The sequence below is a fragment of the Mustela nivalis genome, assembly GCF_964662115.1.
Source record: "Mustela nivalis genome assembly, chromosome: 15".
Classification (NCBI taxonomy): domain Eukaryota; kingdom Metazoa; phylum Chordata; class Mammalia; order Carnivora; family Mustelidae; genus Mustela; species Mustela nivalis.
Genome location: NC_139034.1, coordinates 27,302,358 through 27,325,434, shown reverse-complemented (window position 1 = coordinate 27,325,434; position 23,077 = coordinate 27,302,358). Strand labels below are relative to the sequence as shown.

Here is a 23,077-nt window from a genome sequence, read left to right as displayed (position 1 = left end):
ACCATTGAGTATGCTGTTAGCTGTGAGTTTTTAAAGAATATCTTTTATCAGGTTGAGAAAACTTCCTTTCATTCCTTGTTTGCTGAGTGTTATTTATCATGAAAGGTTGTTGGATTTTGTCATGTGCTTTTGTGTTTGCTGAAATAATCATCTGTGTTTTCTTTGCCCCCGTCACCCTGTTAATGTGCTACATTACACTGATTGACATTTTTATGTTGAACCGCCCTTGTATTCCTCTGACAGATTGCACTTGGTCATAGCATGTAATACTTTCAGTGTGCTGTTTGATTTGGTTTGCTAGAATTTTGTTGAGTATTTTTTTTATCTGTATTGATAAGGGATATGGGATTGTTATTTTCTTTCTTTCTTTTTTTTTTTTTTAAGATTTTATTTATTCATTTGACAGACAGAGATCACAAGTAGGCAGAGAGGCAGTCAGAGAGAGAGGAAGGGAAGCAGGTTCCCTGCCGAGCAGAGAGCCTGATGCGGGGCTCGATCCTAGGACCCTGGGATCATAACCTGAGCCGAAGGCAGAGGCTTTAACCCACTGAGCCACCCAGGCACCCCGGGACTGTTATTTTCTTGTGGTATCTTTGACTTTGGTATAAGATAATGCTGGCCTCATAAAATGTTAGAAAGTAAATAGTCCTTTCTCTTTATTTTTTGGAAGGTTGTTCATTCTTTAAGAGTTTGATTGAATTTAGTGAATTCAGTGAAGCCATCTGGTCCTGCACTATTATTTATGATTACTGGTTCTATCTCTTGAATTGTTCTAGGCCTGTTGAGATTATTTCTTTTTGAGTTAGTTTTGGTAGATTATGTGTTTCTGGGGTTTTTTTCTATTTAATCTAGATTATAAAGTTTACTGATGTACAGTTGTTCATAGTATTATAATTCATTTCTTTTAAGTAGTAATACTCCCACTTTATTTCTGATTTCAATTATTTACATTCTCTTTTTTTTTTTTTGTAATTAGTTTAGCTGAAGCTTAATTTTGGTGAACTTTTCAAAGAACCACATTTTAGTTTCACTGATACTGTCTTTGGTTTTTAATCTCTCTTTTGTTTTTTTCTGTTCTAATCTTTATTATGTACTTTTATCTGCTGGCTTTGGGTTTGTGTGCTTTTGTGCTTTTAGTACCATAAAGTGTAAAGTAAGTTTGTTGATTTGAGGTCTTTCTTCTATTTTAATATAGGCATTTACTATCAGTTACCCTCTGAGTACTGCTTTCACTTCCCCTCACTGATTTTATTATGTTGTGTCTTTGTTTTCATCCATTTCAAAATACATTCTGATTTTCATAGTGGTTTTTCTTTGATCTTCGGTTGTTTAAGGTTATGTTGTTTGATTCCCACATATTTGTGATTTTTTTTTTTTTTAAGATTTTATTTATTTATTTGACAGAGATAGATCACAAGTAGATGGAGAGGCAGGCAGAGAGAGAGGAGGAAGCAGGCTCCCTGCTAAGCAGAGAGCCCGATGCGGGACTCGATCCCAGGACCCTGAGATCATGACCTGAGCCAAAGGCAGCGGCTTAACCCACTGAGCCTCCCAGGCGCCCCATATTTGTGATTTTTAGATGCTGCAAGTGCCTCAGTAGACTTCAGAATTCTAAAATAGTGATTCTGACACTGGCTCAGTAGCTAATTTGGTATAGGGACTGGTTCCTGGAGCTTCCTACTGTACCTTTCTCTGTGATGTCACCTATATTTATTTTTGTTGAGATAACAATGTCCATATTAAAATGTCATACCAGCATATTCTAAAAAAAATAAGTGTAGCACTATGTATATAAATAGTATATGTATGGAATTACTTTTTACAAATTGTTTGCAATTATATCTGTCCATCCTATAAACTAGGATAGTTGAACCAGAAGATGGAATTTTTGCGTGTATATGTAATCATGTCACTGTATATCACTATATTGTGTCTTGTGGCTGTGGGGAGAAAATGGTATTTCTTTATTGTATCTGTATTTGGTCTAGTTTTTCTCCTAGTACTCCGTATAGGAGACCCATTGATAACGGGGAAAATCCAATACAATTTATTATTTTTTTTATTTTTTTGAAAAATCCAATACAATTTAAAACTTAGTCTAGTACATTGACTTAAATAGTGGGAGATAAATATTCTCAGTCTTTGTTTGCTTTTTAGCCTGGGATGATTTGAGTGTGTGGAGTGAATGGTGTGGTATGTGGGATCTCCCACCAGTAGAGAACTGCTTATTTCTCTTGGTTTGATTTCTCCTACTGCCTCTGGTCTCTAGAAGAATGTTCTGTTACCTTCTAGATGTGTTTGCCTTGTTGGCCTGTGCAGATGCTGTCATGGCTGGTGTAACTAACTCATGGTGGGCCTTTCTGGTTAGTGAGAACCTAGTAGTACTCTCTGACTGCTTTATTTTCTCTCTGGCACCTTTTTTCTGAGCTCCTCTGGGTCTCTGCCATGTCTGTATCTGACCGCTGGCCCGGAACTTCATTCACAGCCTTTGCTGCCGGATTTCCACGTTCCATCCAGCCCCACTGGCCAGCTTCTAGCTCAGGAATCTGAGTCTCAAAGTTTGTTACCTGACCATGTCTGGAAAAACCTTCTGTCAAGACGTGGCCTGGCCTGTGAGACTATGGATTTACTGTGTAACCTTTCTGTGTATGTCAGATGCTTCATTTCATCTCTTCACACTTCCTTTACTAGTAAAACCCAATAACTCCCCAGACAGATTGAATGCTTTCAGCAGACTAAGGCAAAAGTAACAAACTTGGACAGGCAGAACAACAATAAAAATAGTAATTTTCCAACACTTTCACTATTGCATGTGTGTATACAGACATGTGAGGATAATACTTCAAGAGTCATGTAATTCTAAGTGTGCACAAGCCTTAAGTTTAAGGAACATAGGATCTATGGAGAGGCATAAGTGGTATGCACGTATATAGTTATAGATAAGTAAATATATTTAGTTACTTATAAATATATATTTATTTTTTTATATCTATAAATATTTATATTTATAAATATATATTTATGTGGTGTTTATATTATTTATCTATTACATATTTATTTATAAGTATTTATAATTAAGATCTATCTGTCTATATAAATATATGTAACATATTTAATCAAGACATAACATAGTTAAAGTTAAGAGGTTTGGTTTCTGTCACCATTTTCTCATGACTAAAAACACTGTGATTTAACACACGTATTGTTTTTCTTTTGCAGGACTGTTCGTGTATGGCTAAAGAGAGACAGTGGACAGTATTGGCCAAGCATATATCAAGTGATGCCTGGTAAGTATCTGGATCTCTGTGTTTAAAATTCAGACATGGGCCTCACCACCCTTCCAGAGTGTCTTCTTTGTATTTTCTTCTTGAGTAGGGATATCTGAGGATTGGGTTTATCATTATAATGGAAAGTACCGTATTCAATCATTTTAGCTCTCAGTATGTAAAATAAGAAAATTATTTTGACGTTGACTATATATATTCATAGTTTCTGAATAAGATTAATGGAAGAAGGACTGCAGCACACAGGCTCTCTGATTACAGCTGTCTCCTTCTTTTCCAACTTTTTGTTTAATTTTTTCATGAAGTACTTCCTTCAGCATTTAAAATTTTACCCAGTGATAACATTTGTGAAGTAAGTTTGTTCTTGCGTTATTGTTATGTTATTCATTCAAATACAAGACAGTCGGCATTGAGGATTTAGTTCTCACAAGGATTTGCTTAAGATTGAAACATTCTAGGGGTACCTGGGTGGCTCAGTGGGTTAAAGCCTCTGTGTTCGGCTCAGGTCATGATCCCAGGGTCTTGGGATCGAGTCCCGCATCGAGCTCTCTGCTCAGCAGGGACCCTGCTTCCTCCTCGCTCTCTCTGCCTGCCTCTCTGCCTACTTGTGATCTGTCTGTCAAATAAAAAAATAATAATAATAAAAAAGATTGAAACATTCTAATTGGAGGATAGTCTCATTTCCTCAAGCTCTTATGTGAGAAATGTCCTTGTACTGATAAATGGCTAATCTTTTAAATATATTTAAAAAAAACACATACTACTGATTCTTAGATTGGTGTGCTGGCAGAGGTTCTCCTATAGGGAGAGAAGAGCTGGCTTCCCAAAATAGGAAATTTCTTTTTAGTCTGATGTTTTATTATTAAAAATGAATGAAGTTTGGGTTTCCTGTTCCATGTTTGAGTATAAGATAATTATGTACATTCATTATTAGTTATATTAGTAAACATTTCCCTCACTCCCCTTCCTTCACATCTTAATTGAAATTGAAACCCTAGCAAAGTCCCTCTTCGGGTTTGTTGTCTGGGCCCGCTTACTCTCTGGCTTGCTTCACTGTGTACCTCTTCCCCTTGATAGGAGTACCCTGGTTTGGGAAATACATGCAACAGGGTACAGCCAAAATAAATGCAGGCTAAATTGTAGATATGATTAAGTTTATGCCCCTGGCAAGAGAATTCTGTGATAACAGAAACAGCAATTTTGCTTGTTGATGAACAAATGAATTATTAAGGATATGATCACTTTCTGTGATTTTCAAATTATCTTTGAGGTTTTGCATGCCTTCAGAATTTTATAGTAAGTAAATGATAACCAAGAAGCTCACCCAAGTGGTCAGTCCTGCATTAGAGAAGAAGAAACTTCTTGTGATTTTTATATTGGCTCTTCACCTGTTGTGCCACCAGCAGACGGGCATTCTATAGCAAAAGGCCTGGGTGAACTTTCTCTTTAGGCTGTGGCAGTGATGAGGGCTCAGGTAAAAGGAAAGGGAAAGGGATTCTCTGATGGACTGCTTTTCCTGATTTTTGAGTGATGTAACCAGTCTTATCCGTGGTCTCATTTTTTCATCAAACTTGACATGGTATCCGACTAGAGGACGTGTGGAAGGTCTGTAGTTAGCTCTGGAGAGCTGTCACTCCCATGACCATGAAGACAGAGGAGTCAGACCTTGGCAGAATGATAAGAACTCGGGGAGCAAGGAATCTTCTTGAGATGAACATGAATAGGACTCTCATGGGGACACAGCATCCTGAGCCATTGCTTCTCTGCCCCCTTCCCCATGTGCACATCCAGACACATTTTGCTGTCATTTTCTGACGTTCTCTTTATTTGAGTGTCACTGAGAATACAGAGAAGCCTCTAGTTGGGTTTTTATCATTTATGAAGCTGTGTGAATAACTACAGGCTGCTGTAGCTCCTCCCCCAGGCAGAAGTGCTCAGTATATAAATACTTACTGCAGACTTGAGTCTGATATTAAAGAAGAGTGCCTGAGATCATTAGTGGACATTTTCCTAGGGCTTAAACACAGTTGTGAGGAGAACCCTTGAATTATTTGCATATTTTGCCAATGGCCTTCTACTGAAGGGAGTGAAAAAGGCATCGCTTTGCTATTAAAATGTGTTTTGACCAGCTGCATTAGGGTCACCTGAGAACTTACTGGCAATGCAGATATTGGGTTTCATGCTATACCTACTGAATCAAAATCTGCATTTTTAATAAGAGCCTTAGGTGATCTGAATGTAATGTTTGAGAAGACTGGCTTCTAGCATTATAGTCAACATGCTGATCTATTTACACATATTTATATGAACATAGAGAAAGCCTCATGCATATAAGCTATTAATTTGTAAATAATGGATATAAGTATACATTATAAGTACACATTCTAGTGGATCAAACATTTATTGCATACCTGCTGTATGCAGGCCACTGAGCTAGTTGCCATGGGTTGCAAATGAATAAGGTGCATATGGTCAGGGTGTTTTCCATAATCTTTTATTGTTGGATGGCTACCACTACCACAGAGAGGTAAAAAAACCAAAAGGCTATATTCTTCACAATTGATCAGAAATTGGCTTCTATGTTCCTAGGAGTTGAATGTACTTAGAAAACACAGTAGCTAATCTTTGAGCAAGAGTCAGTTTTGTTTAAGTTGAGAGAGGTAGTATCTTGTTGCATAAGGAATTATGCTATATTTTTGGACAGTTAGAAAACTTGAAATAACTTTGAATTTCCAAAGACTTGTTTTGCATTTTTTTCTGTTGAAAGGTGTTATGGGGCACTGGGGTGGCTCTGTCGGTTAAGCATCTGCCTTCGGCTCAGTTGATGATTCCAGGGTCCTGGGATCCAGCCGCACATTGCAGGGAGCCTGCTTCTCCTTCTCCCTCTGCAGACTGTTCTGCCTGCTTGTATTCCCTCTTTTTCTCTCTGTCAAATAAATAAAATCTTAAAAAAAAAAAAAAGAAAGAAACCTGTTTTGTTAAGAGATTACTTAGTCTTATCCTTAAGTAATGATTATGTGGTATTAGTTACAAAATAAGTAGAAAGATAGAGTATATCTAGAGGCTATGTCATGGACATCACAAGGCAGAGAGGACCATATGGTAAGTTTATGGTGGTATAAAATAAGCAGTATTCCAAATCCAGAAGAGACCATAAAGAAAATACCTTGTACATGTAATATATGGCTTATTTATTTATCTGTTTATTAACATACCTTTTAAGGTAGCATTTGTCGTGTTCTGCATAGGATAGTAGTGTTTTGTAGCATTGAGAAGAATTTGGAGTTTCCTGGAGAGGGAGGGAGTACAAGGCATTAGATGGAAAGGGATGAACGGTGAAGGCTGAGTATGATGTTGGGAGTGAGTCTGAAAGGATAGGTGTGAGAAGGCTGGATGAATTTAGGGTGTGGTAGACAAAAGAATAAGAAGCAGACACACCATGATCAAAAACACATCTGCTTTGGGGGTGTGTCCTCCTACCCTGTGTTTTCTGAGAAGCTCCCGCTTCCCCTTTAAGAGGGAATCAGGAGAGACCAAACTTGCCTGGTGAAGGCTGTTTGCTCCCAAGCCAACCTGATTTTCCCAGAATTTAGAATTTGGAGTAGGAAATTCTCGTGTCAGCCTTAGCTGGTCCCGTGAGCTGGGAACATGTAAACCTTATAGCTTTGAGGTATTTGAGTGCATACAGAACAAGGGAAAACAGATCCCCTTAAAAGGAAGTAGGAATCAGAGAGAAAGGACCACTTGGCTCCAGAGGGAAAGAAAGCAAAACAGGTGATGCCTGAAGGTTTTTGTCCTCCTCCTCCTCCTCCTGATCTCCAGAAGCTGGCTCTGCTTTTGCCTTTGAATTCAAGAGATGTCCAAGAGTGCTAACATTCCCTCCAGTGGGTTTCTCTGCCTCCCAACTGCAAGTTTCTGACATGGCCTAGCCATGATTGTATACCTCCCAATTCCTGCCTGTTCAGTTTCTCCGGGATCTCTATGAACTTTAAAGAGAAAAGACAGAGCCATGTCCCAATTGATGCCACTGTGCTGTTGAGCTGAAAATAGACTGGGAAGAGTGAGGGCAAGTAAAGAAAAGTAGAAAGAGATATTGATCCTGTTTAATTTCTTTGGACAGTTCATACAACAGATTTTAAAAGTTTCTTCCATACTCAACACCGTGCAGTGTCCCAAGGATATAGTGGTTAAGTAGGGCATATGGTTCCTGTCTTCATGGTGTGTATAGTCTCGGTGAGGAAGGCAAACTTAAAATAAACACCACTCACGCTGTGTGCTGAGTGATATAATGGGAAACAGGCGTCATAGGAACATGGTCACAAAGGTTCCCTGAAGAAAGCCCCATTTTAAACCCTGCTGCCTATAGAGAATTTGGGGTGACTGATGACTTGTTTTGTAATTTCCTATGTGCCAATTTTTACGGGTGACTGAGAAATGAGAGCATTTTCTTACCTAATATTCTTTGAAAAATCGTATCTTCTTGATGTATGTCGTGTGCTAGCTGCTTATTATTGCCTGTGAGAAGGCCAAGTTAACGATGTACCCAACTGGGACCTCTTGGAGCTTGGAAACCAGAGAGGGGCCTTTCTGAGGGTATAGAGTTGAGGTTTCAGTTGTAGCCATAAACGATTATTTGTTCCAGGCTTCTAATAGGTACCATTTCAACCACCACGTCTCTGCAGAGGGAAGAAACAAAACAAAAAAAAAATATGAAAAGCATAGGCATTTCCTTTTTCATGGTTGAATTATTTTAGATTTGCTTTTTAAACTCAGTTTGCCATTCATGGGTCAAACAAAGAGATGGAGGAGAGAAATCTCCAGCAGGAGCCAGGGAGGCAGGTGTTCGAGATCTTGCTTATGGTATTAAAGTATTGGGTATCATGTCTGGGCCTTTACTGCCAGCTTTCCCCCATGGGCATGGGAATAGGTGAAGCAGCTTGGCTGCCAAGGTTGTGGTGACTGGGAGGTTAAGAGGCCCGGAGCCCTAGGACTGAGGGTGTGCCGGACAGTTGGAAAATCTCTGTGGGTTCTGTGGTTGGCGGGGCAAGCAGGTGGTATTTACTTTGGCTCCTCGGTGTTTATGAATTTGTCCCTAAAGCAGAACAGAAGATGGTTTTTCAAAGATAAAGTGCAGATCAGAGGCGCACCTAACACAGCAATAAAATGACCTGTGTTTTTCCAGCTCTCTGCCTTGGTGTGGTTGAGTTGGCATTTGCCCCATCTGGAGCTTTGTACTTGGGACCCCTTCAGTTTTTCACACAGGCCGACAGCTTGACAATTTGCTTGGCTAACTTTTAATGTATAGGAACTCGAGTCCTCACTGAAAAGTGAAATTTTGAACCACTGCTTCCTGGTTTTTATCAAAAAGCCTGTTTGAAAGAAAGACTGCTTATGGAGGGCTGTATGGTGACCATGCAGTGTGAACCCTCATCGGCACAGTCTTCCCACTTTGGGTTAGCCCTCTGTGGGAATGCCTGTCTTCATTGCGTCCTCTGCTTGGACCAAGGTGTTGCATATACGAGATGCTTTATGGCTGTTTTTGAAGTAATTGTCAACCATAGTGCTCAGCGTGCCTCCGAGGAAGCGCTGAGGGGGCCAGAAGCCCCTTGCTTTCTCTAAGGCAGAACTTAACCAGCCCATGTGCCGCATCAGGTGCTGGGATGATCAAAGCGGATTGCAGACCCTGAGAGCTGATCTTCGGAGCTGGGCAGGAAATCCGGTCATCGGGGCCCTGCAGATCTCTTCCGTTGACTCCAGTGGCTGTTCAGATCTAGTTTTCTGTATGTGAGGTGAAAAAGGTTGGGGGGACAGCTCTAGGGACCTGGTTCACAGCCCTTATGGATCATTGTAAAACATGGAACCTATTGTGTTTGCCAACAGATCTTTATTCTCATTTTCTTTCTGTTCTTCTTCTTTTTTTTTTTTTTTTCTGTTCTTACACATATTGTCTTTAGTCGTGACATTTTGCTTATTTCTATTCTTTGATTTCATTGTGATGCCTTTTTTTTTTTTTTTTAAGACTTTATTTATTTAACAGAGAGCACAAGCAGGCAGAGTGGCAGGCAGAGGGAGAGGGGGAAGCATTTTCCTTGCCAAGCAAGGGTCCCGATGTGGGGCTCAATCCCAGTACCCTGGGATCATGACCTGAGCCAAAGGCAGATGCCCAACTGACTGAGCCACCCAGGCGCCCCTCATTGTGTCTGCTTTTTAAGTCATTTCAAATTCCTTGTAAAATGAGGTAGGGAATGCATTAAATTATCTTAGTTAAGACAGAGAGATGAAGTTTGGACATAGGCTTACTGTTTACATGAAATTCACCCCAAAATAATGTATTTTTTAAGATGGGAGTTTTCAAAATAGCTTTTATGTTGGAACCTGTGCCTGGGTGGGAAACTAGAATTGGATTTTCATTTTTGCTGCCAGTTTGCTGAGTCATTTCAGGCAAATCCTTTGCATTTTCCCTGCTCTGGAGCCTGATGAATAAACTGTCCCATTTCCTTTGATCTCAAATTTGCAAAAATATTTTGGTTGTGAGTTATATTAAATAAGTAATTTATAAAGTATTTTCAGGTTCATGATGCTTTAACAATATAGACTATAGCTAATCTGTACCCAAGGGGGATTAGGAAAAGACTGACCAATATGTGAGGTTGTGGCTAGATTGATTTCCTTTTCCTTTAGTTCTACAGCAACAGATAATGTGAAAATTGAAATGAGTAATATGTTCACGTACTGTATACCTGGGTTGGAAATGGGTCATTTTGTATGTAAATTGTAAGTGTTGAATTTTCCAGGGTCAAAGAAGAACTTTGTGTAATTTAAGACAATTGGTGGAACTGGTTTGTGTGTTTTCCTATCTCTTCTACTGGATTTATTGAAGTTTTAGGGAAAATTCATGTGGATAGATTAGTAGTAAAAACTATTTAAAATAATGAATTTGGCATTTCTGTTTTTATAAGGTGGTGATTGTTTTGGTGACTTATAGACAACATCTTTAACTCAATTGAGAGACTTTTCTTGGCAGACTAAGGGATATGGGTATAATTGGGAAATGCTCATCTTATTATTTTATGTCTTATTTCAAATAACTCCTTGGTTCCTAGTTGTGAAGTATATTGTTCTTTTGTTGGTTTCTTTTGGTATAGGTTTTGTTAGGGAACCATATGTAAAAGCAATTCACTGTTTTTTTTGTTTTGTTTTGTTTTTTAAAGATTTTATTTATTTGACAGACAGAGATCACAAGTAGGCAGAGAGGCAGACAGAGAGAGAGGAGGAAGCAGGCTCCCCTCAGAGCAGAGAGCCCGATGCGGGGCTCGATCCCAGGACGCTGGGATCGTGACCTGAGCCGAAGGCAGAGGCTTTAACCCACTGAGCCACCCAGGTGCCCCAGCAATTCACTGTTTTTGCTATCAACATTTTCAAAAAGAGTTATGTAATATGATCTTTTAATTCTGTATTTACTAAGAAGAAAAATGCCCAAGGAACTTCTGATTTTTAATTAAATGAAAACATGAATTATCCAAGGTAAAAATAATGGATTATTAACTAATCTGAATAATTACAGCATTTATTTAGCATATTCTTGTTTGATTTTCATATGACAGAGTTTAAAAAAAATTTTTTGAACTTAGATCTTAAACTTGTAGCTGTAACTTAAAACCTGTCTGGGAGAAAAAATGACCACTCCTAATTCACTATAATTTTGCTGATATTACTCAGACTAAATTAAAAGGAAACAAGTGGTTAGTTTTAGTAGAGTGCATAAAATATTTGCTTGAAATGGAAAATGATTTTTAATGCTGGGCAACTGAAGTCTTAAACATAAGTGTTCTTAGTAAAACATGGGTTAAATATTGTAAACCTAATAAATATTGTCTTGTGATAAACAGGACTGAATGACATAGTGTCCGTGAATTAAATATTTATTGTGTGGTAGTAGGGTGCTCCTTGAAGTTTTTTTAAAGATTTTATTTGTTTATTTGAGAGGGAGAGAATATGAGTGGAGGGGAGGGGCAGAGGGAGAGGGAGAAACAGATTTCTTGCTGAGCAGGGAACCTGATGTGGGGCTCAGTCCCAGATCATGACCTGCGCCAAAGGCCAGTGCCGACAGAGCCACCCAGGCTCCTTGAAGTCCTCTTATTGTAGGATCCTCATATTCAACTTGATCAGGATTCCTTTAATACCTGAAGTTTTGTTCATGGAAGTACCGTTGTTGGCTTAGTTTTAAAGAGACCACTAGAACATCCCATGAGGATTAGTAATGCCTTTACCATTGTAACGCAGTCAGTGTGGATTTCAATCCACAGTTTTAGTGAAACTTGTGTTTGAGTAAAGTCCAACCAATAAGCAAAGGACAGAAAATAAATCAGTCATAAAATGAAAAGAATTATAGGTATAAATAACAGAAATTAGTTAACTCCCCCCCATAGGTGTATTTTGAGAATGCCTTCTTGACTTTTTTTTTTAAAGCAAGAGCCATATATATATTTTATATATATATATATAAAATCTTTTTTTTTTTTTTTGAGACCACTTGATGGATAGAAGTATTAGAAATACAAGTAGCCAATTTCTCTGTAATCCATTTAATCACTAACTCTGTTGAGGTTGATGTCAGTCTCTTGAGTTCCAGTTCTTTGGGGCTTATATCTCCTAGGCTTTTCTCCTTTCAAATTAAATGGTCATTAATATAAATACCCAGACTGGGCCTTCTCTTTATTTCAGTTTTCCCTAAACCTTATGCTGAATACCTGCCTAAAACTATAAAGATTTCATTTTAAAAAATTCTCAATGTTATGAAAGCATTTAATTTTTAAAATAAGATTTTGATAGGCCATCAAGGTCTGAAGTCCTGATACTTACATAAGAGACTATTATTTTTCATTACTCATAGACCTCCACAAATTTCTTTTCCATCTTATTTGTGCCTTTTAGTATCTTCCAGAAATTTTGCCAAATAACTTCTTTTGGCTATCCTCAGTCTGAAACAGAAAAGAGAAAGGGCCAGTCTTAATCAGATAGCATAGAAATGAGTTCTTGGGGTGCCCGGGTGGCTCAGTGGGTTAAAGCCTCTGCCTTCGGCTCAGGTCATGATCTCAGTGTCCTGGGATCGAGCCTCACATTGGGCTCTTTGCTCAGCATGGAGCCTGCTTCCTCTCCTCTCTCTCTGCCTCTCTGCCTACTTGTGATCTTTGTCTGTCAAATAAATAAATAAAATCTTAAAAAAAAAAAAAGAAATGAGTTCTTGTACTATTTTATTGAGGAATAAACCATGGGCATTGTTTTTCTTAGGTTTTAATAGACACGTTGGGGAAAAAATGGGAACCTAATGGTATAACATCAGCAAGACTAGTGGCAAGGCCTTGAATTTCAGTTATTGGGTTTGTGTAGGAACAGTCCCAGGCAAACTCCATACAGATGGTATATGTGGGAGGCCTTGGCAAATGGGGGTTGCCCCACAAAGCTTACCAGGTGTGGTTATCCTTTCTTGTGGGGAAAACAGTTAAAGGTGGGGGAAATAAATATATCTTCAGGTTTTGTATCATGCTGTATTTATTTCATCTCGAGTTCAAGGATGCAGCTTTGAAGGAGAAAGTCAGTGGAGGAGCTGTATTGTCATTTTATGGGTCTGGTCAGCCATTTCACTGAGTCTTTGGAAAAAGCCCTGCAAGATGGGAGAGTAGAAAGCTCTCAGCCATTTCATCTCTCACCTCAACTTTTAGCCATCAGATGGAGCAATTCTTTATTGACCTAGGAACTATTAGTATTATATCATTTAAAGCTGAATTCTTAACTTGTGAAACATCACGTTTTTGCAATGTAGCTACAAATATTGTGGCTTAAATCATATTTTATTTTATTTTTTTTCCCTACCCTTCCTGCTGAGGGACCCCTTTTACCATTTGGCCAGAATTACCATTAATTTACTGTGACTTATTATCCTTCCCAGATAGTTTTTCCCCTTTGATATTTTCTTCCATGGATAGGAGCCCATTTTGTATGGGCCATGAGACTAGTCTTTCACACACTGCTTTTTTTGTTAATTTCTGGTGAGTTGAAGTTGGAAGGCTCTCTCTTGTCAATCTCTCTATTCCCCCATTTCCCAAAAGGAAAGGCATTTACTGTAACAACAGACACGGGCATCGATATTCTCTTCAGTCCACTCCCTGCCTCCTTGGCCCTGCCAGGGCCTATGGGTAACCAGCCCAGGGCCTATTCCTGTGAGAGTGTCACAGTTGGGAAATGGTTTGAGGAGCATCAGAAGGCTCACCTACCAAAAGTCTTTTGCTATACACACACACACACACACACACACACACAACATACACGCACGCACACACGCACTCACATGGGTTTGCTTGGTGTTTTACCAATAATGCTCCATTGGAGGGGTGGCTTTGTTTTTGGGGGCAGCTGAAAGCTAATGCCCTTTAGCTCTGGCAGTGCCCTGTCTAGAACCGTCTTGGGTTCAATTATATGTGTTCTAGAACAACAGGATTTCTAAAGTAAATTTCATTTGTTTATGGGATTCTCTGGGAAAGGTCTCTTCCTTCTGAGTTCTGGTGATGTTTTCTTCCTGTAAACGTAAAGTGATTTGGACTATAATGGTGACATTGGGATGTGTCTTCTAGTTCCTGTACACGGTTGGGGCCACAATCTATAAATTCCTTGATGACAGCTGTAATTCCTTATCTATCATTATATCACATGCCCAGAACGCAGTAAGCATTCTGCATTTTTGTTGAAAGAATAATAGGAAATCTAGTAAAAGGGCGAAGAAATCCAGAAAGAAAGAAATAGCAGTGTAGATGTCAGGGTAGCCTATGCAGTGTTGTAAAAAAGTCATTTAAGTCACATTCGGAGAGCAGTTTGTTTTCTAACTATTACATAAGCAGATATGAACTTTGGAGGAAATCACACAGAAGAGACTTTTTTATATGGTCAGGCAGGCAGCTAAATGATAAAGTTATTCTTGACCAGTTTGTAGCCCTTTGGGGTTTTGCTTCATAGGCTCATGCTTATATCTTAATACACCATAAGATATTTAAAACTTTTAACAGGAATAGCAAAAGAATAAGGCTAATACAGTAATAATCTTGTCACCTGAACACAAAAACAGTTCCATTTCTCCACGTATGTTTTTAGGTGACTGTGTACTTTATGTAGTTGTAATCACAATGTATTTTTTCTTTTGTTCTTTTCAGCTAACATGGTCATTTTCCACGAAATCGTTAGATTTTAATTCTGAATACATGTTACAGGCTTATGAGACCTTGCATCTTAAAACCTGCCTAGAAATTGTGCCGACATAATTGATGGGCTATAGGCGAGAAAGAATGACTTCCTTAGGGCAGCGCATTAAATATCATTTGACTACTTTTTGCAGCAGTGTCCTTTTGGGAATCCAGTTTAATTTTGTGGCTGATCAGGGTGAAGAGATTCTGCTGTTCTGGTAGAAGTGTGGGGGAGGGGGGAGTTATTCTTTGTGTTTCCATTTTCTGAATATATCACGATTGAAAATTAGAAAAAAGCAAATACTTCATGTGGTTTGAAAGATCTTTTTTATTGTTCAGGGTCCTTTTATAGAGAATTTAAAAATGCTACTAAGTGATCTGTTATGCAGTGGCTCTCTTAGTAGAACTTGAAATTCTTTTATAGTTTAGAGGTAATCTAAGTAGGGTATTTCAAAATAGGACTGCGTGTTTGAATGAAGTCTTTGAACCTTCTCTAACTTCTTTATTCCTGTGTGACCTTGAGTAAGACATCTAATCATAACTGGAAAGTAGGAGTAAGGCTGGCTGAGGCTGATTCTGATTATGATGATGAGCACTTTGTCATGTACGGGGCTACTGTGAGGGCGGAGGAGAAATTTAAAAATTGTGTTGGACTTATTTGTAGAACAACTATTTCAGTGTAACGTAAATTGTCAACAGGCCCCTTCTTACGAGCCGGTGGCAATAGGGAAGGCAGGGATGGGGAAACTATCTGCTCAGTAAGCATTTCTTGCCCATACTGGCTTCAAGTTATGCTTAGTTTACTTCTCAGGTATACTCAGGTAGTAGCCAATTTTGCAGAACAGGGAGGCCCTACCCAGACTTGATTTCTTTCCTATGGAGCCTGGCTCTGTGTCCAGCTGGTTCCCCTAAACAAGACAGATCCTCCGTCTTTTTCACTCAGCAGTCTTCAGTGCTGAGAGTAAAAGACTTGTTCTGTTAGTCCACATGCCCCAAAACAATTCAGAATCAAAAACCAGATTTTTATACTAGTGTGTGTATGTGAGGGGAGGATGGAATTACAAGATATTTCTTTATATTTTTTCCCTAGTTGAGAAAAGATAGGTTGTTTCTAATAAAGATGGGGTTTGAGTGGAAGAGATAGATCGAGGGCAGAGGGAATACACAGCACAAAATATTGTTAATCTAGTCAAGCAAATTCTGATTCCATACCGACGGAACAGCTGAGACCAAGCGCCTTGGAACTAGTCCAGTTTGAGATAATCTTACTCGTTATATTCATTAAAAGGATAACTGAAAAAACTAGGGGTTGGTTGTAAGATTACTGTTTTTATTTTTTGGTGAGTGGGCATTAAATGAACTGTTTTTCAGGAAATAGTGGGGGAAAAAATAGCCACACACTCGTAGCTAGTTAGTCACTCCTGAATCGATGAGAGTCATCATTTTGTTAATTTCATCAACATGTTCATTTCTTTCAGCTCCATGTTCATGCATGTCTTTTAACCCGGAAACAAGAAGACTGTCCATAGGTCTAGACAATGGTACAATCTCAGTAAGTACACATAAATAAGATTTCCAGTTGAAATACTTCCCTTCCTGTGGAATACGTGTATATGTATTATGATGAGAATGATTTATTTGTTGTTTTTTTTCAAATGAACAAATTAGTTTTCTTGCTGAGTGAAGTGGAAATTGCAGTGCAGCAGATTATGGTGAAGTGTAGGGAGAGCTGATATCAGTCTCCGTTTAAATGTTGACAAGATTCAGCTTGCCTTCCCATGGACCCAGTGGCTAGAATGGGAGCTTTACGAGGCCCCTGAGTGAACCCTGTGAATCTGTGTGTTAGTGAGAGCACGCAGGGATACTCGAGGCTGTGATCAGATGGTTAATCATGGCATCATGTGCTTCCTCAGAAAAGTGACAGAACACAAGGGAAATGTCTTCTCAGACCAGCATGTCTGCTCTCTGATACTTGATGTTTTTTCCTTTCCCTCTTCTTCTGCTCCTTCTTGTCTTAACTCCCTCTAGCTGTGAAGAGAGCCCTGTAAATTGTATGAATTTGTTAAAAAAAAAAAAATCACAGAATCTACATTAGGCTTAGGGTAGAGTCAGATAAATGTTAGGCTTTTTTTTTTTTTTTTTTTTTAAACTGTAGATCTTGAGGGAACTGAAGTGATTAGGGATTGGGAGTTTCAGGTTTTACTTCTTAACTTAAACATTTTTAAAAAAATATGTTTAGTTTCAGCAACTGTTTTAACTAAGTGCAACAAGATTGATCTGGCAGATTCTCCATTTTGGTAAATTATGCATTATTGCCTGCAGTCCTGAACAAGAGAGGCCCTGCTTTGGGACTTGTGAATTAAAAGGACCCTGTTCTGCCTGGCCACATTTCCCTAGAGGATGAAGGACCCTAAGAAGTCCAGGGCGTATGCCCAGCTTAGGCTCTCATGCCACCTACCCCCATGTTCTGAGTACCTGACTTGAATTTTCCTGACCCCAAACAGCTTAAAGTCTGTCAGCATGTACTTCAAGGAGTCTAGAAATTATAAATTCCTTCCGGTACCTCCAGGTGGTTGAAGGTATATTTGTTAAGATTTGAGGAAGCGACCATATTTTATTTAATAGTTTAACTTGATATGTAACTTTTAAATATTTAGACATATGGAACGTGGATTTCCATCTGTAATCATAACCTGATTCTTACAAGGGGTCTGAAGAGGTGGGCTTGGAATTTTTCATTTGGTCTTTAGTCAAAACATTTGTTTGGTAACTCTTAATGGAAATTTTAACAGTATTATTAAATATGTATCTGCCTGTTGACAAATATTTATGGAATTTCTATAATGTCCAGTGCAGTTGCGAGGTGTGTAAACTCTGTCCTGTAGGAGGACAGCAGAGAAGTAAATGATACGGATCTTCATGTGGTTTGAGGAGAGTTATTTTTAAAAAGTGGGGTGTGTGTGGGATAAATTTATTTTTGAAAAATGAAGGGGGGTAACTGGATTGTTCAGTGAACTGAGGTTCACTGCAAAGGAACTCTGAAAAGATGAGCTAAGTTCTATATATTGTCCCAACAGTTCGTGGAATAGTATATGTAACACTCACTGTATATGTAACACTCACTCACTCCATGAAAAGACTTAAGTGTATATAACATATGGGTGAATCTTCACATTTTTTGAAATCAGTGTAGGTGGTTCATGGGTGCTGATAAATTTGGCTTTAAAGGCAAGAAAGGTGACCAGAGTAAGTTATGGAGCATTCTGGCTATTTAATGTGTATAAGAGGAGAGACCAACTTAGCCATTATTTGTTTAGTGAATGAAACTGCCAGAGAAGTGGAACATAAATCAGGGGGGCTAGCTTGGGATGCTTCTGGTGTAGCCATACCGTGTGGATATCCCAAGCCTTACCTTACCCTGATCTCCTAGAAAAGATTAAGAACCCAGCTTCTATGACATAATTTCCTTAAAAGAACCTGTTTTATGTTGTCAAAGCGGATGAGTTGTAGACACTCTGTATTCTCATTTGAAGAACTGTGAAGAGCTGACTTAGGAAAGACACATGGAGAGAAGGGCTTGTTTAAGGTTCCACGTTCTCACTGGGGTTAGGAATACTTACACAAAGTCTCAGCTTTCCGGACCTGAGAAATGCTATGCAGAGACTGCTCATTCTCTGTTCCCTGAGTATAGCAAATAAACTTTAAAAAGAAGTAACTAGTTAAATTTTGGGGGAGGGGATGTTGAACTTATTTAAAAAAAAAAAAGAAAGGAGGACATCAGAATGTTAGTCCTCGTGTCTCTTTATTCTGCTGAATGAAAAAGATGGAAGAGACAGTTAACTTTACATAACTGAAATGAATTAGAGATGAAGTGGAGACAGCCAGTACAGACTATGGTTTCAAAAACTTGTCTGCAAAAGGAAGGAGAGGGAGGGTGAGTGCTGCAGCAAGATGAGACGTTAGACAAGCAGCAGGGGGTTCCTGAGCGACTCGGAGAATTTAGCTTTGGAGAAGAGTGGAGAAACTGTTGAGATAGAGAAAGGCTGAGGCAGTTGTGAGATGCAGGAGCGGAATGACCTTTTCAGTTTCTCCTGAAGTAGCAAGTTAGATCACCTATTCAGAGAAGCTAGAGGGGGTGAGGGTGTGTTTTCATGTCTACATTTCACTCTTGCTGGTCTTAGAACCCTGATCCCCCTTCTGCCATCTTGGTGTACAGAGTCCCAATTCTCTCTCATCACCTTGTTCCAACGTCATCTCCCTTTTTGTGCTTTGGTTTTTGTTTTGTGGATGGTTCCTCAGCCCTTCCAACTGAAATGAATCACACACATTACTCCATGGGTTAGCTGTATTATATTGCTCATTTAACTTGTTTTATAAAAAGTTTTTAAGTCTGTCTCCCCCATTAAAGTGTTAAGTGTTGAGGAGTTGGCCCATCCCTTACTCATCGTAGTAGGGTTCCTTGTACAAATTAGGGACTCAGTGAATAATATGTTAGATGAGTTGCTGACTAAAGTACAAACACTATTATTATTTAGTAGAGCTGGCTGTACTAAGTACCTGCTTGAATTCTGAGATAGTTTATTTGCATAATTCTGTTGCCATTCAAAATATTTGTCACAATAGCATTAACTTCTGCAGTGGAAAACATTATTCCCAATAGTTTAATTCATCTTGAGTTTTCCAAAATGTCATCTGTTTTAATGTCAAAGAAGTCAGTCATACTGTGCAGACTGCTATTCATGCTAAAGTAGGACTTGGAAATTTTCTTTTTTAAAATTTTATTTATTTATTAAAGATTTATTTATTATTTATTTGCGACAAAGCATGAGCAGAGGGAAGAGGCAGAGGGAGAGGGAAGCCCGATGCAGGGCTTGATCCCAAAACCCTGGGACCATGACCAGACCAAAGGTAGATGCTTAACTGACTGAGCCACCCAGGCGCCCTTTCCTTTCTTTTCCTTTTCCTTTTCCTTTCCTTTCCATTTTTAAAATATATTTTTTTAAGGTTTCTTTTTAAAATTTATTTGTTTGACATAGACACAGCGAGAGAAGGAACAGAAGCAGGGTGGGTGGGAGAGAGAGAAGCAGACTTCCTGCCAAGCAGGGAGCCCGACGTAGGGCTCAACCCCAGGACCCCAGGATCATGACCTGAGCTGGGTGGATACTTAACGACTAAGCCACCCAGGCGCCCCTTTTATTTTTTAAAGATTTTTGTTTTTAATTTATTCATTTGTGGGAGAGAGCAAGCCAGTGAGAGCATGAGCAAGGGGGAAGGGCAGACTCCGTGCTGAGCTGGAAGCTGGACACTGGTCGATCCCAGGACCCTGGGATTGAGACTTGAGCCAAAGGTAGATGCTAAGTGACTGACCCACCCAGGTCTCCGAAATTTTCTATCACAGTATATCATGTATTCTAGCCAACCAACAAATAAATTTAAAACATCAACAATGTGCAAAATATTTCAATTCTAACATATGGCTCCTGGTCTCAGAAAGCTTATTCAGTTGGGGGGAAAGGGGAGCATGAATTTGTGAAATAAGTAACACAGAGTAAAAAAAAAAAAAAAAAAAAATAGCTCCAGCAGCATTACACCAGTGAGCGCAATGCTGATGGGACAGTGGGGGCAGGGGAGCGTGGGACGTAATGGTCCGGGTCAGCCCCGTGGAGACAGGCTGTGAGCTGGGTTTAGAAGATGGGCTAGGATTTCGCTGGCTGAAGATGGGAAGGTAAGGTATTTCAGGCAAAGTGAATGGCATAGGGGAAGAGAGCATGGTGTTGAGAGGGCAAGAAGTGTTTGGAGAGAAATGAACTAGTCTGAGAAGTGGACTGTTAAATATACAAGGTGTCTGGGGTCCTGGCCCAGGATGAGTAGTTGACATTTGAAGGAGCTGGGTCCCCAACAAGGCAGCTCTCCCTCCAGCACCACAGAAGAGGATACACCACAGGTGTTGAGAGAGGATAATTGGTGAGGAAATGTCCACACAGAAATGAAAGAACTTCCTTAAACTAATTTTCGCCGACTCTACTGAATACTGGTTTAGTCATAGAGATGTATAGATGCTAATCTTCATAACTATATAGATTTTTCTGCTTCATCAGAACTGTTAGTGAGCCAAAGTTTTTATTGAAATCTTGCTGGATAAATGCATATTCATTGAAGCTCCCCCCACCACCCCGAGCAAATGATAAATCTCTGTTTTCTGAAGATTGTTTTCAAATATTTGTTTATGTTAAATTTAGGATGAGAAGGAAAGATTGATCTGTGTAATGGTGAGCATTCAGGATAATGGTTATTATATAGCAGTAAGTGGATTTTTTTTTAAGAATAAATGATATTGACCATGTATGGACTTATTGCTACTGTTTTGGTAGTTCTTGTGGTTATTATCTTCCTGTAGTATTTATTGGTGTTAGTTCACATAGTTGTCCAAGGGAATGAAAGGGGAAAGGGAACTGAACACTGAGCATGCACCATGTCCCAGACATTCTGTTTCATGTACATCCCCTCATTCCAGCATCACAGGAATGCTGTGACGTAGGTGGCATCACTCAGCATTTCTCAGAAAAGGACACTAAGGCTTGGAGAGCTCATGTGCTTCTCTAGCGTATGTAGCCAGGAAGCAGCTCTTAGCTGAGCTGGGAACTCTGGGTTCCCCGTGAAGCTTGGGGTTTCTCCTCACCCGTGCTGCGGTCCAATTCTTTGTCCAGAAAGATTTCCTGCTAAAGGCTTTCCATTCCCTGCCCATTTGTTCTTGGCTGATAGGCAATTATATCTCGACTTACCGAGTGTTCTTGGGCGTGGTGCCTAATTTTCTGTGGGACTGTCTCCTTCACTAGATTCTGAACTGCCTGAAGGCAGAGACCATGTCTGTTTCAGCTGGTGTCCTAACAGAGTTCCCCTGGCTGCTGTAAATGCTTTGTAAAATGTCAAGTGAGGAGAGAAAGGCATTTCAATTTATGTCATCAGGTTGCTAACACCAGAGTCAGCCACTCAGCCGGCAAAGGTAAATTGCTCTCCACAGTTGACACAAGTGGGCGATTCTTGTTTACATGACTAGTTTGGGCATATGGAAGAATTTGATGTCCATACTCTGCTTCTTGAAATTCATAAACAGAGATTCACTAAACAAACAACTAAGAAACCAAAGCAGAGACAGAACATGTTCCTGACAGTTTGTGGGACCCAAAACGATGCTGTTAGTAAGTCTTTCGTTGCCTCTTTTTTCACTTAGACTAGAAATCTGTTGAACTTTTGGGATTGCTGAAGAAATAGGCCTTCTCACATCATTTCCTATTATTTAGAGATTCCTGTATTACAGATTAAATTAACAGCTTTACAAGAGCATCACTCTTTGGTCCCCTGTAGTTATTCCTTATGGGGTGTGTTCTGAAACTGTTTCATGTAATGGAATTCGCAGGGGTCTATGCCTTGGCAGGATCTCATAGATAGGGAATCTGTGTCATAGATCACAGGAATTACTCAGGCAAAGAGTCTGGTTGCAACAGGGAGGCAAAAAGTGTCTCCTTCCAGAAGGCTGATAGCTTTAAGGGAGAGGTATGTAGTTTCTGTGAGAGAGGATATTACTTTTCCAAGTAAAAGGAAAAATTACCTTTTTGAAAATACAGACCTTAACATCCACTAGAAGGAGACTGAAGAATCATTAGAGTTGTTTTTATCATCTGAAACCAAGATCTTGAACTCCACTAGTATTTTATCCTCTTCAGGAGGTCTGAGGTATTGTGACATCTTAGCAGTCCCCTTGTGTTGCCAGGAGAGCAAGATGAGTAATAGTTAGTTGTAGCATATTGATACTTGGTATATTACTTTCCCTCCTAACAAAGTACGACACACCAAGTGGCTTAAAACAGCAGAATTTATTTTCTCACAGTTCTAGAGACTAATGTCCAAAATCAGGATGTCAATAAAAGGAGAGAATCCTTCTTTTTTCCCAGCTTCTGGTGGTTGCTGGAAGTCCTTGGCATTCCCTAGCTCATAGATGTGTCACCCCAATCCCTGCCTCCGTCTTCATGTCCTCTTCTCCGTGTCTCCATGTTTACACATGACTTTCTTATAAGGACAGCAGTCACTGGATTAAGAGCTCACCCTAATCCAGTATGATCTCATCTTAACTAATTATAACTGTAAAGACCTTCACTCCAAATGAGGTCACATTCTGAGGTTCTCGGTGGCCATGTGTTTTGGGAAGACACTATTTAACTCGGGATACCCGATAATATTGTATGTACAGTATTTCCCTAACAGTGTTCTAACAGTTGATTAGGAAATAATTTGGTGAATATGCAGTATGATACCTTCAGGAAGAGGTATCCAAAGATACCCTGTAGGCAGAGATAAGAAAATACTACAATTGAAAAACACCTTCATTCTTCTACAGCTAATGACACCTTCTTCTAGATTAAGTGACGTGTTGGTAGGTCACATGTTAAGATAGTTGGGCAGAGCTAGGATTTCTCTGACCTTTCTGTCAGGTTTTCATTTTATGATACCAGTTTAAACTTTTTTCATACAACTCAGACAGCCCAACCACAAGGAATTGCC

The 23,077-nt window shown here is 39.4% G+C and overlaps 1 protein-coding gene across 6 annotated transcripts in view; it reads left to right on the top strand.

Moving 5' to 3' along the window:
- WDFY2 (WD repeat and FYVE domain containing 2) overlaps positions 1 to 23,077 on the top strand; it is a 182,206-nt gene that overhangs the window by 73,603 nt on the left and 85,526 nt on the right. For all 6 annotated transcript variants that reach the window (XR_014303185.1, XR_014303186.1, XM_082700539.1 and 3 more), the window contains exons 2-3: positions 3,220 to 3,287; positions 15,997 to 16,070. Coding sequence is in view for 4 of the 6 variants with exons in the window: in XM_082700539.1 (XP_082556665.1) it covers positions 3,220 to 3,287; positions 15,997 to 16,070 (142 nt within the window). In the remaining 2 variants the exon portion in view is untranslated. The remainder of the gene's footprint in view (positions 1 to 3,219; positions 3,288 to 15,996; positions 16,071 to 23,077) is intronic.